This window comes from Oryza glaberrima, chromosome 11, assembly GCF_000147395.1.
Source record: "Oryza glaberrima chromosome 11, OglaRS2, whole genome shotgun sequence".
In the NCBI taxonomy this organism is placed as follows: Eukaryota; Viridiplantae; Streptophyta; class Magnoliopsida; order Poales; family Poaceae; genus Oryza; species Oryza glaberrima.
In genome coordinates this window covers 13,217,322-13,233,503 of record NC_068336.1, presented here as the reverse complement: position 1 = coordinate 13,233,503, position 16,182 = coordinate 13,217,322, and the positions used below count along the sequence as shown (strand labels likewise).

At 45.8% G+C, this 16,182-nt stretch overlaps 1 protein-coding gene across 1 annotated transcript; it reads right to left on the bottom strand.

Moving 5' to 3' along the window:
* Positions 1-117: 117 nt before the first annotated feature.
* Positions 118-15,909, bottom strand: LOC127753942 (signal peptide peptidase-like 2). Its single transcript, XM_052279394.1, has 14 exons — positions 15,689-15,909; positions 13,306-13,464; positions 13,097-13,208; positions 12,893-13,012; positions 11,135-11,292; positions 10,324-10,500; positions 10,122-10,156; positions 9,872-10,028; positions 9,013-9,066; positions 8,827-8,919; positions 8,313-8,452; positions 7,140-7,210; positions 548-631; positions 118-438 (listed from the first exon to the last, which is right to left on the bottom strand). The coding sequence occupies exons 1-14, from the start codon at positions 15,839-15,841 to the stop codon at positions 344-346; spliced, it is 1,608 nt and encodes a 535-aa protein (XP_052135354.1). The 5' UTR covers positions 15,842-15,909; the 3' UTR covers positions 118-343.
* Between the last annotated feature and the right edge of the window lie 273 nt (positions 15,910-16,182).

Genomic DNA, 16,182 nt, shown 5'->3' with positions numbered 1-16,182 from the left:
AGCTCCTCGGACAAGATAGCGGTTGGAGCCATGTCAAACATGCCCATAATATATAAAAAATAACTTCCAGCTGCTCCTTGTCTACAGACAAGAAAAGAAATGGTAGAGGCACGGATATAGACTGTATAGTGAATATGCTTATTTTAAAAAATAAAAATAAAGAGCAACACTTATGTTAGTACAATGCAGCACTGAATAGTACTACATTACTAAAACTATATACTGCAGGTAAGCAAATCACATTGCATCTAACTTTTCTTGCAAAAAGTAAACTGTGTACATTTCTGATATTGTTCCAGGAGATCCACTGGGCAATTAGTATCTCAATTGTCCGCAGATTCTTCTATGGTTCGTCGACTAAATTTTCTGTTTGACTTCTACCATAATTCCATAGATCATGAAGTTCACCTCTAAACCAACCAAGTATAACAATAAGCCCTGGAATGAGAAATACATGGGAGTCGTCACTTGCAATGACTTAAGAGTCATATGGAAAGAATAAAAACAATCCATGATTGTGTGCTAAAGGAACGATGCATATACTTACCTAATGTACATGGAACAAGGTACAGCAGCGCAGGTTGACCATGCCCGTCCATCAGGAAGAGCGCAAGATAGGTAAGGAAAAGGCCTACATGAAAAAAAAAATGTAATCCCATTACGACATATCCAAGGTCTCCACAAACATGTGTTCATGCCATAACACAATGACATGCATGTACACATGAATCCATTTTGCAAAAAAAAAAAAAAAAATCAAAATCAAAATAAAAAACATTCAAAATAAACAAGTTAGCCATTGTCAATTTCATTCTAAAAAGAAGGGGAAGAAAACAAAGATAATTCCTGCAATGGAACAGTAACATTCTCCCTCATTGATTGGTACTCCCTCCATCCACAAAAGTTAGACATATTTCACATTTGAGTTTTTCCAAATAAGTTGTTCTTATTTGTAGTCTTTATGCATTCAAGACTTAAATGAAGAGATAAATTAAATGTTTGATTAGAACCAAAGGAGTCATCTATATGTTAGAACTTCAATGGTTACTCTCATTAAGAAGAGGATGGCACTCAAAGTGGGGCAATTTTCTGGTTTTCTTCATTCACAAACTCAAAAGCCATACCTACCCGAGGGAGGTTGGATACATATATATATAGCCATAGCTGGCTGCTAGCCTATTGCTGCACACTCCTAGTCTAAAATTCAAAATTTGAATGGGATGCTGTCCTAGAGGGCATCCAAACTGAATAAAGCATAAAGGAGGCATAAAGGAGATGCTAACTGCTGCTGTCCTACTAACCGCAGCTGTCCTAGCAACTGAAAAATGCTAAAGGGGTAGATGTTGTCCTGAAAAGGTGAAACTACCCAAAAGCAAAAAGAAGAATCACGACCAAGGACCACAAAGACTTATCCAGCATTCTCCCCCTAAGTCTTGTGCGTCGTCTTGTGGGGAAGTTGGGCCATCCCGATCCTGGAGCAGAGCTCGAGGAACTTGATCCTCCCAAGAGGCTTGGTGAGCAAGTCCGCAAGCTGGTCCTTGGTGTTGATGTAGCTCGCCTTGATGCTCCCTTCCTCCAAGTAGCTTCGGATGAAGTGGTACCTCACCCGGATGTGCTTGCTCCGTTCGTGAAAAACGGGGTTCTTTGCCAGGGCCAGAGCGGACTTGCTATCCACCCTGAGCTCCACCGCTCCAGTGTCTCTGCCGAGGAGATCACTAAGCAGTCGAGCAAGCCAGAGCGCCTGGGTCGAAGCGGCGGAGGCCGCCATATACTCGGCCTCGCAGCTGGACAGGGCCACCACCTGCTGCTTGACCGACTGCAAACTAACGAGGCACTCGCCGAGGAAGAAGAGAATCCCGCTCGTGCTCTTGCTGGTGTCGATGTCGCCGGCGTGGTCGCTGTCGCTGTACCCGACGAAGTGTGCCTTGCCAGGACACCTCGAGTAGTAGAGACCGTGGTCGAGAGTCCCCGCAACGTAGCGGATGATCCTCTTCACAGCATGCTGGTGCTCCGTCGTCGGTCGCTGCATGAACCGACTGACGTAGCCGACGGAGAAGGCCAAGTCCGGCCGTGTGTGGGTGAGGTAGCGAAGGCTCCCTACAAGACGCCGGTACTGTGTAGCATCCACTTCCTCCGTCGTGCTATCGCGGCTCAGCTTCAGTCTCTCCTCCATTGGAGTAAGAGCTGGGTTGCAATCGGTGAGCCCAGCCAACTCAACGACGCGCTTGGTGTAGGCGGTCTGTCGAAGCGTGATCCCGGAGTCGTCCTGGTGCACCTCGATCCCCAGGTAGAAGGAGAGAGGCCATAGATCACTCATCTGGAAGGTGGCCTTCATCTCCTCCTTGAACGCCGCGACCTCCGCATCCTTGGTGCCGGTGATCACCAAGTCGTCGACGTAGACACCCACCAGCAGGCATTTCCTCCATTGCCCCGCCGGTAGATGGCCGCCTCGTGCGGGCTTTGCTCGAAGCCCATCCCCTTGAGCGTGGAAACCAACTTGGCATTCCACGCCCTCGGTGCCTGCCGCAAGCCATAGAGGGCCTTGTGCAGGCGTAGCACCTTGCCCTCCTTGCCGGGGATCACAAATCCCGGCGGCTGGTGCACGTAGACCTCCTTCTTCAAGTCGCCGTTCAGAAACGCCGACTTGACGTCCATGTGATGGACGCCCCAGCCTTCCTGAGCAGCCAGCGCAAGGAGTCGCACGGACTCCATCCGTGCCACGGGAGCGAAGGCATCGTCGTAGTCGATCCCCTCCTGCTGCACGAAACCGCGTGCCACCAAGCGAGCCTTGTGCTTGACGATGGCTCCGGCTTCATCCCTCTTCAGCTTGAACACCCACTTAAGGGTGATCGCGCGGTGACCACGAGGGAGATCAACAAGCTCCCAGGTGTGGTTCTCCTGAACCGCGTCCATCTCCGACTGCCTCGCGGCACGCCATGCCGCGTGTTTCTCGGCCTCTATGAAAGACCGAGGCTCACCGTCGTCGCACGCAAGGTGCAACTGCGCCTCCAGGTCGCGAGGCACCAGTCCCGGCACCGGCTGGTCGCCAAGAAGATCCTCCATCGTACGGTACCGTAGCTGCTCGCCGTCGTGGTACGCGTCGATGCGCTCCCCGTCGTGGGAGAGCGGAGTAGCGAACTCCACCGGGCTGCGCTCAACACGAGCTGGCGTCGGAGTAGACGTGCTCGGAGGAGTGGCTGTTGGTGCTGGGGCGCGTGGGGTTGCTGGCTGTGGTGGTGTCGGCGAAGAGCTCGTCGCAGTCGAAGCCGTGGCCCGAGGGTGTGTTGGTGTCGGAGTCGGTGGAGGCTCGGGGACTGGGGTAGACACGCTTGGTGAAGAAGAGCTGCCTACTCCCCCAGCTCCCTCGAAGTGGACGTACTCGACGGTGAAGTCGTCGTACGTCGGAGTCGAACCATCGTCCACCGCCTTGTCCCATACCCACCCTCGCCCTTCGTCGAACACTACGTCGCGCGCTGTGCGCACACGCTGTGTCTCCGGGTCGAGAATGCGATAGGCCTTCGAGCCCTCCGCGTAGCCGATGAACACCCCTGGGGTGCTCCTGTCGTCGAGCTTGCCGATGGGGCCAAGCTCCTTGACGAACGCGAGGCAGCCGAAGACCCGCAAGTGGGAGACCCCGGCTTGCGCCCATGCCAAGCCTCGTACGGTGTCCTGCCATCGAGGGCCTTGGTAGGCGAGCGGTTGAGGATGTAGACGGCCGTCACCACCGCCTCTCCCCAGAAGATGGCCGGCATCCCCCTCTGCTTGAGGAGAGCCCGAGCCATCCCCACAATCGTCTGGTTGCACCGCTCGACGACGCCGTTCTACTGCGAGCTGTACGGCGCGGTGTAGTGGCGCTGAATGCCCTCATCAGCGCAGTACGACACGAATTCAGCCGCCGTGAATTCGCCGCCGTTGTCGGTGCGCAGCACGCGCAGCTTGCGGCCGCACTCTGCCTCTGCAGCAGCCTGCGCGCGCCGGATGGCGTCCACAGCCTCTCCCTTGCTGCCGAGGACCATCACCCACATGTAGCGGGAGAGGTCGTCGACGAGCAGCAGGAAGTAACGTCGTCCTCCTGGTGTGGCCGATGTCACTGGGCCACACAAGTCCCCGTGCACGAGCTCGAGCCGCTCCTTGGCTCGGAAACTCGTCTGCTGGGGAAAGGGGAGCCGCCTCTGCTTCGTTAGGATGCAGACGTCGCAGAGCTGCTCCACGTGGTCAAGGCACGGCAGGCCTCACACCATCTCCTTGGCGCTGAGCCGCTTCAGGACCTCAAAGTGGAGGTGCCCGAAACGCTCGTGCCACTGCCACGCCTCGTCGTCCCGACGAGCGGCGAGGCAAACTGGTTGTGCGACCTGCGCGCTGAGAATGTAGAGTCGAAAAGTGCCTCTGGTTACCTTGGCAAGAAGGCGACGGCGGCGATCCCAAATCCTCATGACTCCGTGCTTGACCAACACGCGTGAGCCGTTCTCATCCAGCTGTCCCACGCTGATGATAGAGTTTCCCAACGCGGGGATGTAGTAGACTCCGGTGAGCAGCCTGTGCTCACCGGACTTGGCGGTGAAGGTGACGGAGCCGACGCCCTTGATCTCCACGCCAGAGGCATCCCCAAACTTGACGGAGCCTCGGACGCTGGAGTCAAGCTCGGTGAAGAACTCCCGCCGGCCAGTCATGTGATGGGTGGCGCCGGTGTCGAGGTACCACCTATCAACCTTGTCGTTGCTGGAGCTGTTGCCGAGGAAGGCGTGTACCTTCGGCTCCTCGAGGTGGAGGAAAGCCATTGCGACCGGTGCCGCTGAAGATAGCTCGATGCTGGCGTGTGCCAGGAGCAGAGCCGGCTCTTCCTCCTCCACCTGTGCGACGTGGGCCTGGCCGCGTCGTGGCTGTCGACAGTCTTTGGCCCAATGGCCAAGCTTGCCACAGTTGCGGCAGGTGTCGTCTCGTGCCGGCTTGTGGTTGCCAGCGGCGCCGCCCTGGGCACCTTTGCGAGCGCCACCCTCAGCGTGTCTTCGCGCCCACGCGCCCACTGCAGCTGGACGCCTCCGCGCGCCTTGCGCGGCTTGCGGCCGCCAGTCGAGGGAGAGGACTCCCCCTTCCTCCCGTCACCCTGGCTGGCCTCCCACTGCTCCCGAGTGAGATGGAGCTTCCCGCCAATGGTGATAGGCCCCGAGAGAGGCTATGGCTCATCGCCGTCGACGACCTTGAGGCGACCTAACGCCTCCTCGATCGACATCGTGGAGAGGTCCAGCAGAGACTCGATCGAGCGAGCGATCTGCATGTACTTCTCTGGGACGCAGCGAAAGAGCTTCTCGACAGCTCTCTCCTCGTCGTAGGTGTCGTCGCCGTACTGCACCATCTTCTGCAAAAGAGTGTTGAGACGGAGGGCAAAGTCATCAACATCCTCACCTGGCTTGAAGGCCAGGTTCTCCCACTCCTTGCGGAGTGCCTACAGTGTGGACTTGCGGGCGCGGTCGCTGCCGATGCGTGCCGCAGCGATGGCGTCCCAGGCCTCCTTGGCAGTCCGCTTCTGGGAAAGCGAGAACTGCATCTCAGGCGGGACTGCAGCGATGAGGGCATCCAGTGCCCGCCGATCCTCGCCGTACCAGACTGCCTCCCACATGTGCCGCACCTGGAGCCTTACCCTCAACACCGCGGCCTACTCGATGTAGTTGGTTTTGGTGAGGGTAGGCCACCCACCGCCGGGACCAAAGTCCTTGACATCGTCTGGACGCCGTGGTGGCCATGGAGCCGGTCAGGGGAGGGAGAGCCGCGCTGCCTGCGAGGGCCGCGCGCAGGCTCCGGGCTGCCGCCGGCACGACCGCGCCCGTCTGGGTTCCCGTCGGCGGGCGCGCGGTCCCTTGGGCCGCCGCCGCCGCCGTGGAGGTGGGCTGCTGCCCACCGCTCTGCCCGCTCCCGTGCCCTACCTCTTGCCAGCTCCTCAAGCTCCCTGTCGGCGGTGATGTCGCCGGCGATGGAGCCGTTGATGCTGCTGCGCAAGGTCTCAACCTCTACCTCCGCCGCACGTGCCGCATCTTCCGCCGCCTCTGCTTCTGCCTCCGCCCAGGCTGCTGCCAACTCTGCTGCCGCCAGTCTGGCCGCCCTCGCTGCTGCTGTAGCGGTCTGAGCTGTTGCTCGCCTGCGCTCTTCTGCTGCGGCGAGCTCGGCATCTTGCTGACGCCGAGTGCTCGAGGCGACCGAACGCCGAGACCGAACGTCGGACATGGCGCACCTCCGGGGGGCTGCTGCGTGGAGAGGGGGAAGGGAAAGGGGAAGGAGGAGCAGCCGGTGCTGCTGCTGCTGCTGGCTGAGAGCTCAACCGAGCTTGGGAAGGGGTGAAACAAGAGATGTTTAGCCTATAGGAAAGTGTGGCTCTGATACCAGATGTTAGAACTTCAATGGTTACTCTCATTGAGAAGAGGATGGCACTCAAAGTGGGGCAATTTTCTGGTTTTCTTCATTCACAAACTTAAAAGCCATACCTACCCGAGGGAGGTTGGATACATATATATAGCCATAGATGGCTGCTAGCCTATTGCTGCACCCTCCTAGTCTAAAATTCGAAATTTGAATGGGATGCTGTCCTAGAGGGCATCCAAACTGAATAAAGCATAAAGGAGGCATAAAGGAGATGCTAACTGCTGCTGTCCTACTAACCGCAGCTGTCCTAGCAACTGAAAAATATGCTAAAGGGGTAGATGCTATCCTGAAAAGGTGAAACTACCCAAAAGCAAAAAGAAGAATCACGACCAAGGACCACAAAGACTTATCCAACACTAAATACTCATTGGTTGTATGCTTACATTCAATCCTTGATTTTGTAATATCCAAGATGATTTAATTTCTTCTTGGTCTTGATGATAAAAGTAATAGGTGTAACTTTTGTGGATGGAGGGAGTATAGTTTTACAGCTGGAAACGATGCTACCAGTAACATATGGCTTCAACTAGTCCTAAGATGGTGTGAAAACCATGACCATTAATTAATACTTTCTATGTTTGTTCAGACTTATGTAGTTCATAGTCAAGTAACTATTAGGCAAACTGCACAAGGAAAAAAAATTCAATGTCACAGTACACACGATATAGAGCATAGAACATAGGTAAAATATAAAAGTGTAAAAAAAAAAAGAATGAACAGCTTACCAACAGCATATCCCACCGTCAGCCATAGAAAATACCCATTGAAGAGGCCCCTTTTGCTTGCTCTATCAAATCTACACGGTATCAAATTGATGTATGGGGGTAAACATGATTGAATATATATAATTGAAATAGTCATAAGTAAACACAACAGATATGGAAAGGGCTAATTAAACCTCACAGAGAAATAATGAAACCATCAAACAAAGGCCGGCATATATAATAAGATGCCTGGCCCCAATTTTCTATGTTAACAAGAGTGAAATCCATTATGCAAGGATGAAAATAAAAACAGGTAAAATCAATTACAACATGAATCGATTACCACATAAAAACAGGTATTTCTAACTTCGGAATCCTAAACAGTTAATTATATTCTGCTTGACAAGTCAAATTATAGCATGATGAATCGATTACAACAGAACATACTTTATTTCCAACATACCAAATAAAGGACTAAATTAGCCAACAGTACGAAACCATTGGGAGAGGTTTTTATGCCTTAAAGTTGAGTTTCAACATTAACAAAAAAAAATGGTGATATAAGGTGTATTTGTTGTCCTACCAACAAGAATACCACCAATGTGTTGGCGAAATCAAAATTTTGGTAAGGTTGTATAGGTAATGTATAACTCTGATAATCCAAATAGACTCTGATTCCATTGGCAAGACCAGTGGTACTATTGGCATTACCAATATTTTTGGTAAGGCAAATTTTGGAATCAACCACTGGCTCATTGCCTTTATGTTCCTTGATGACAGAACAGTGTAAAATCAAAGGTCATTAATTCAAACAGAAACATGGTGTTTGATCCTCTTTTCCACCACGTAACATCTTGGTACCATGGTACACTAACTTAATTAGCAATCAAACAAATCATGAAACGTGATAGGAACTTTCAGGAGCCAATTAGCATATTGCTTTCATATGGTGATTGGTGAATTCCATTTTCTGCTAACATTCTCAGTATCATTTGATTTTAAATAAAACTACACCCTACGGTAAGTGCTCCTAAAGTTTTCAGATGGTTTACAACTTAACTGTTTTGATTTGGGATTATGTTTTCCTCATCAACAGTATATTTACCAACCTACCGACACTTTAGCGTCCAGTGAAACCAAGGCATCAAAAGAGAAGTTACAACTTATATTGCAGCAATATATATAGTATAATACCTGTAGCTGAATGCAACTAGCAATCCAGGGAAAATAATGTCACCAAAGCCTATCATGTCATAGCCACCCCATGGATCAAAGAAACGAGGTATTCTTAAGAGCATCGGAATTGCTTCCCCAGAGTTATCACCACGAGCAACCTGTGCAGTATGGATAGAATCATATCTAACACTATAACACTTCATAATAGATAAAAGGTATATCTTACAGGACAGATCTAACTGAAGATACACATATCAAACTTATATGAATTGTCTTATCACCAAATTTTCTAACCTCCAAGTGAATGCTTTTGAATTAGATTGAAACATAGAACAAACTAACAAAATAGTACGCTATTACTATTAGTAAGCATGTGCTACTATCTGGTTTTGAAAATAACATGGAAACTAGTAGATTCATGAGCCACGTATGCAGCATATTATGGTACTATTATCACCACTGGATAAATCCACAGTACTAAACAGTAAGTAATAAAAAGATTGTTGCAAAAAAATAAAAATCATGCACTTACTGCAATCATGACACTTTCATGGAATATAAGAGGTGAAATGAACACCCAGAAAACATCATACACAAATGCAGCACTAAGAAGAGCTGATGCAACCTGCAAAGTTATAGTCATGATGAATAATTCTGATACACATATGAAACATATAGGTTTTGCACGACTACATTAAACTTAAAGACATGGCAATACCCTGATATTTGGTAAGCGTGCCATTTGAAGCACAGTTATCATCAGGCAGATTCCCTGAGGACAATAAACAAACCCCATGGTTAATAATATCTAATTGATTTTGCAAAGGCTCTGCTCACATGTCTCAAAACACAGAAGGCAAGAAATTTAACATCTCACGTATGAATTATTACAAATGTGCAACTAAAACATAGATTTGTTATAAGAAGACTATTCCACACTTCAAAATAAAATCATCTCAAAAATAAAAATAAAATGGAACAACCAGACAACATAAATTTTGACACATGCATGAAATGTTGATACAATATCCAACTTGGAAACTGTGGTATACAATATCCAGCTTAGAAACTATGGTATACAATATCCAGCTATGGTATCTTATCCAAAACCAGTCAGAATAGTGTGAAACGAGCATAGTGGTGTCTACATTTGCAAGGAACCAAACAATCAGGCTAATATATTTTTTTTTTGTAAAAGCAATGTTAATTATTGGATATTTATGCAAAAAAAGTCTTCAAACCAAATATTTTTGAAAGGAACCAACCACGTTACAGTGCGCAAATTTTACAAGGAGACATGTTAGCTGACCCACTGGAAATATACAACTTGGATCCAGATTGATTTCAGAAGTAACACTATGTTAGCCTTTACAGTATATTGTAATATACTTATATTATGTGAATCCAGACTTGCTTGCTGGTACCTCTGAAGGCATGTACAGTTAGTTGCATACTTTTGAATGGTACTGAAGCAAAATATAGAAAAAAAAATGCACCTCCTAGTGAGAAGCACACCATACAAGGTCATATATAAAATATAGAAAGACCACACAAGAATGAAGATAAATTTGTCTTACAAGAATGTCTTGGCCTATCCAAGCAAAAGAAGCATGCCGATAGACAGCCCAAAGAATTGCAAAGATAGTGCAAAATGGTACAATCAGAACAGAAAGGGTCAACACCTCCCCAAAAAAGGGGAGTTGTACAGTCTTCTGTCCACAATCCTTGCAAATCCTGTTAGGTGAAGTACATCAAATAAGAAAAGAAAGGCAAATAAAGTGAACAGCGGTGACCAAATTCCTATATCCAAATTAGTTCATTTGTTACCTAGTGAGAAGTGTGACCAAGCAAACATGCATACCCTGTAAAATTCATAGTCAGTCTCATAGCTGAATCTCTCAACAAAGGAAAATGAAAAAAAAAAAAAAAGGTATACTTCAACATTCAATGAAAACAAAAGGGAAAGAAGTGTTAAGATGGTACCAATAAGAAATAGCACAATGCACATAACAAATGTATGAGAAAATACCTCAATACCACCAATGCAGAATAATACAATTAGCAGCCAGACGAACCAAGAAGACATGAAGTAGAAGAGGAGGAGGAGGAAAACTGAAGCTACTAAAATAAAAACAATAGCCCCCTTGGCACTGATCTCGAAGATTTCTTTATCTTCTCTGTTGGTTGTTCCAGAATTAGGCCCATCCTGTTTAGCACGAAAAGGAACAAATCTGTCAGTAAAACATAATCCAGTGACAAACTAAAAAAATATGATATAACAGAACCTAGATATGTTCTAAGCAGCAAGGACGTTCTTGGCAAGGCAACAAGATAAGTTGTTGTATTTTGAAATGCTGAAAGGCAGGTTACATAAAAACAACATCCAATGATTGAAAAGAATATACTTGGAAGACATGTGATTTTATTTTTTAAAAGAATACATGAAAACCAAAATTGAACACAAGGCATATTGTAACATGATTCCATTAAATAGTGAACTCACAGCAAAATTTTCCGAAGACATCATAGAGTTGAAATTGGTCTTTATATGCTTCAATTATATATTGCATGTTTTATCAATAACTTATATATTTTCTATATGTGATGCATTGTTTAGTGGCACTGCAGTCTGCATCACATATTTTGCCACTTGTGCAAAGTATTCAAGCCATTTCACTTAAGGACTTAAGGTGGTAAAAAAAACTATTCACATCGTAAGAATAAAAATTGTAGAGTGGTACCAAGAGAAAATGGGTATGAATGTGCTACCATATGTGTGTGAAAATATAAAATTAAAATGACATAATTTTGATAGAAAGGTAAAGCACAAAAGTCAAAACCTTCCGTGCCAACTGATTATAACGCTCATCAACTTGCTCGCATGCAACAAATTCAGTCCAGAGTGAAGCACAAACTATGGTTCCTATAGCCATTATCCACAAGAAGCATGCTGAAAGGTCTACAACTGGTCGATTTGGTGAATATAGCTGCACCTCCACTGCAGCAAAAGAACATTCTTGTTAGCATGCATACTTTGTATTACCATAAACTACTAATTCAAAAGTACAATTTCACTTCAACTAGTCAACATTTATGCAATCACAGCACCCAACACAAAGATTTCCAATTTATACAGGGAGTCAACTGAGCGACTTTGCTTGTGTGAGCGTGCATGCATGTGTCCACACAGGTCCAGGTGGGAAGCTTGCCCATTTTGTTATCTCAAAAGGTAGCGTGCAGGATTTCTGGAGAGCAAATAAGGCACCAGGACTTCTAGAGAGGAAGCTGCACCGTCACCAGCTTGGAGATCTAGCATAGCCATGAGTTTCTCCACCACCAGCTCTGCCTGCCAGTCCACCATATTGTTGGAATGCTGATTATTCTGCTTCAAGCAGGTCGCTCTATTTCAAGCCAGCTGCTGCTTTGCTTCAAGATCCCTCCACATTGCTCCTTCCATGTTTGCTACTCGCCTACCTAGATACTAGGTGTCAACCTTTACTAGCAATAAATTAGACTGCAGAAATTGTTCACTCCATTGGTATGGATAAAGGTTTTAAAACCCAGAACCAAATGCAAAACAGGATGCACACAGTTTTAGTTATCAGTGAAAAGCTGTCATATCAGCAATTTGTCTTTCTTTTTCATATGATCTTTGTTTAGAAAATGTTGGTTTTGACATATTTGAAGTTTGGGATATAAGTTAGATGACATTAAAAGTAGAACTTCAAAGAAAGATCCAGGGTCAGGATTCACGAACCTGATGAGCGAATATCTCTAGACTCCTTTAAAAGTACTCCAATGGTGATGGCAGTGAATATGCCACCCCACCTACTCCCATTGTAGTTTTTACATAATACACCTTGAACTTCTTAATATTATATGACAACTAAATCTAAATGGATACCCAAAATTAAGGTGAGTATCCCAAAAGCAAAAGGGTGGGCAACATATTTAATAAAAAATATGTTTTTATTTATTTTAGGCAATATTATGATATTTTTTTTCCTTTATACATAGTAAAGCACAGGCATTTAACTAGTATGCCAAAATTCTTCCATTTATAATCTGCAAAATGGTCCCAGCAAACTCAACTTAAAGCCGATTTCTTCCTTTCCTTTTTTTTTTCCAATACACCTGAAGATCAGCTCATCTGCAGGCACTAACTCGCTCAAGAGAGCACGGGACGGCATGCTCGAGAGATTAAAACTTCAACAGTCAACACAGATAATTGCCTTGTACAGTTGATAACTTAGTACAATATTGGAATATTAAGCGCTCAGTACTCTAATTGATGTATTGTCAAGAGGATTTTCTTACAATATGGTTTATTGCATCATGTTTCTTTGCCATACTGGATAAATATAAAAATATAAGTTAGAATGAATTCAAACCAACATTAATTCTGTTTTTAGTCAGACAACATATACCTGATGAAAAATGCAATTGGCCATCACAGTAGATGGAACCATGGAAGTAAAAGGCTTGAGATGTTTAAGTAACTAAACCCTACCAATTGGCAACATAAGCAGGAAAAAAGAAATATGAAGGAAGCTTAGCATTACTGAGGATAATTAAGAATGTGTAACTAAGTGACTTACGCCTTGCTCCCTGATCCAAGAGGCCCTTCATCTTTTTTCCAGCTGACTGTGGTATCATTACAACAGGTATTGTAACATTAATGGAAGTATCGTTGTCACTGCAAACCATCTTGTAAAGTTCTGAAAGAATGAAGTTTAACAGATAAATACGACTATATTAACAGGATATATATAATAATATATTTCATATTAACCTTTTCATACCTTCATTATCATTGATAACTAGTAAACCAACTGCACCTCCAGTCTGTGCAATCTTTGCTTTAGCAGTGAAAGCGCATTCTCCACGTTGTGCTATAGCAATATAATTTGTTAGCTGCAAAAGCGAGAATTAGTTTAGAAAATATTTACAGCAGTCGTTCAAAGAACCAAACTTGCTAATAAGTTTATTATAGTTGATGTTAAAATCAAACCTTTGATGTCGAATTGGAACAACAATCAAGTGGATTTGCAAGGACAGCAAATGTTTTCTGAGCTTCATGAATATCTCGAGGCACGGAGGCTCCAAATCTTGCACTCAACCCAACAACAATTGTACCTTCAGTTCCATTTACCCAATTCTTCACCTTAACCTGGATAAAATCTCAAGGATGAGAACCCTTGTGGAAAAACTTAAGGACCCCTTTGAATCACAGGAATGGAAAAACAGAGGAATAGAAAAAACACAGGAATGACCGTTTGATTGAACCACAAGAAAAACGTAGGAATCAGATGAGAGAGTTAGACTCAAAGGATTTTTTTTCCAAGAGGTTGGACCTCTTGCTAACTTTCCTCCAAAATCTCTATAGGACTACCCATTCCATAAAAATTTTAAAGGATAGGATAGGATTCAATCCTTTACTTCAAAGGCTTTCATAGGATTTTTTTTTTCCCATAGGATTGGAGTCCTCCAAAATTCCTACATTTTCCGTTCAAATAAAAGGGGCCCTAAAAGTATAGGTAATTTTCTTTGTAACTTTTATTGCGCACCAACAGGGTACATGCAAGTATATGAGTCTCATGCAAAATGACTACCATAGACATCACTAGAAGGAAAAAGATTGTTTAACTCCCTCAACATTGTTGGTTGTCTGTCTACTTAAACCCCCAAAACAATGAGATGGCCTAAATGGCACCCTTGAACTATCCAAGCCTATCAAAATTCCATTACTAGAAAGAGATTGGCATGTGCACTTGGTAGCCTTATATGACAGAACGGCATCAACAGTAAATAAGAACTATATTGTTAGTTTTTAAATTCAATATTTTACTTGGGTCTTTGTTTGCAAACACCAGGAATAGAACTGAGAGCTTGACCCATGGTGAAATTTCACAAGTACACTGTGGAACATTTAAATGACAAGGGTGAAAGGTTAAAGGGTAAGCCCTACACAGTTCAATCCACCGGGACAAGATAACTACTATGGTGACAAAAATTGTTCAAGAAAATATCTTGTTTTATCTTCTTGGTTCATGGTTCACGACTAGTCATGTGCAAAGATGTCTATATGCAGCAGTTGCCCCTGCTTCTGTGTACCACATGTAGTCACTGTGTTGCCTCCAGACAATGCCACTGCATTACTCTGTACCAATGCCACCTGAAGTGAGAAGTGACCATGCAACTGAAAAATACATTTTAGTTGGGATAATCGATCATATGCCACTGTTCAGAGATTGCACTCTAGGATTTGCCATTCTCTGGAGGCCAATTGTTTTCTTACCACTTCTTAGTTGGTTTAACACATTGCCACTTTTCACCGAAAATCCGAAATACATCATTTTGCCCCCTTTTCTTTGCTAAGCTAAGCACCAGGTGGTGCATCAGTTATCCTCTTGCAGTCTTGCTAGACACAATGCATCATATGCTTGTCTGGCTCAAACCATCAAGCAGCTGAGCCCATCTCATCTCTCTAATCTACAAGGCGATTCAGTGGCAGCACCATGTCAACGAAGCAGGACCGCCTGGAGGACCAGAGCGAGGACAGGTACACACCACTGCAGCCCAGCCCAACGCTTGTTATTTCTGTACTGCCTCCTTGTATCCTTCGCCACCATAACCGTTGTTGCCATGGGTCATGCCACTGTCCGCCTGGTAACATGTTCTGTTACTATCTTCCTTGCTTCTTGTAAAATCTATTCGTTTTTTTCTCATCATTTGAGAAAGTTGTTCAATGGTTCCTGCAGGAGGGGAACGGGTTCAGCTGTTCGATGGTTCAAGCCGGACCAAGTACATGATACGTCATGGACAGCAGGCGCAAAACAGGTACATCGTTTGGTGCTTTTCCAAAAATATAAAATGAAAAAAAAAAGAAATAGACCAATTCGGTCTAAAGTGGCTATTTCTAGAGATAATCAGCTAAGTCAACCAAAAAGTGGCAAGAAATCAATGCTATCTCTACAGGGCACATGATCAACTATCATTTTTAGTTCAAGCTATCAGAAATGAACTAAATGGAACTCCATAATGAAACGAAATCACAGTCCAACTGGATCCATAATTCCAGTACACAACTAAAGCGTGCAGCTCGGAAATTCCTCCTCTCCTTACCCAGCATCACAATCCATCTGGGAACAACTCAACCAAATTCTCAAGGTCCTCTGCCATTACTAACCAGCACTCACGGAGGCAGCAGATCCACAAATCCCCCCCTCCACAACCAAAGAGAGATCCCCATCCCTTCCCCACTAGGTCACCCCCATAAGCCAACCAGCAGGCTAAGCACCCTACCACCACCAACCACCAAACCCTGACCAAAATCAGGAAGAGAAAAACGGGAACGGATTGGGGGCGGCGGGGGGGTGTGGGGCGCGCGTTACCAGCTGGAACTTGTTGGAGCAGCCGGGCGACGGCGGGACGCCCGCGTCGTCGTCGCTGGAGGCGTCGTCGGCCGCGGAGCCGCCGGCGAGGAGGACGAGCAGGAGGACGGCGGCGGCGGCGGCGGGGAGGCGGCGGGCGTGGTGGGTCGCCATGGGGCGTCGCCGCGTCGCGCCGCTCGCCCTTCCGTGGCTCGGACGGCAGAGGCAGAGAGGAATGAGGAGAACACCGACGCGGTGGGCCCGGGCTGGCAGTGGAACATGGATGGGGGATGGGATGGGGCGGCGCCCGGGAGAGAGTGATGTTTCGTCAATCCAATATTCGTAAAGATCGGTTTATTAGCGAAAGAAAAATATAATGTGTGCTTATATTGGTTTTAAAATAAAAATACTGTACATTAAACTAGTATGAAAAAAAAATAAAAATTAGAATTTGAAATTAAAATTTTGGTTTATAACATAAGCAAAAGGTTGTATGCTTTATAACTGGTACCCAC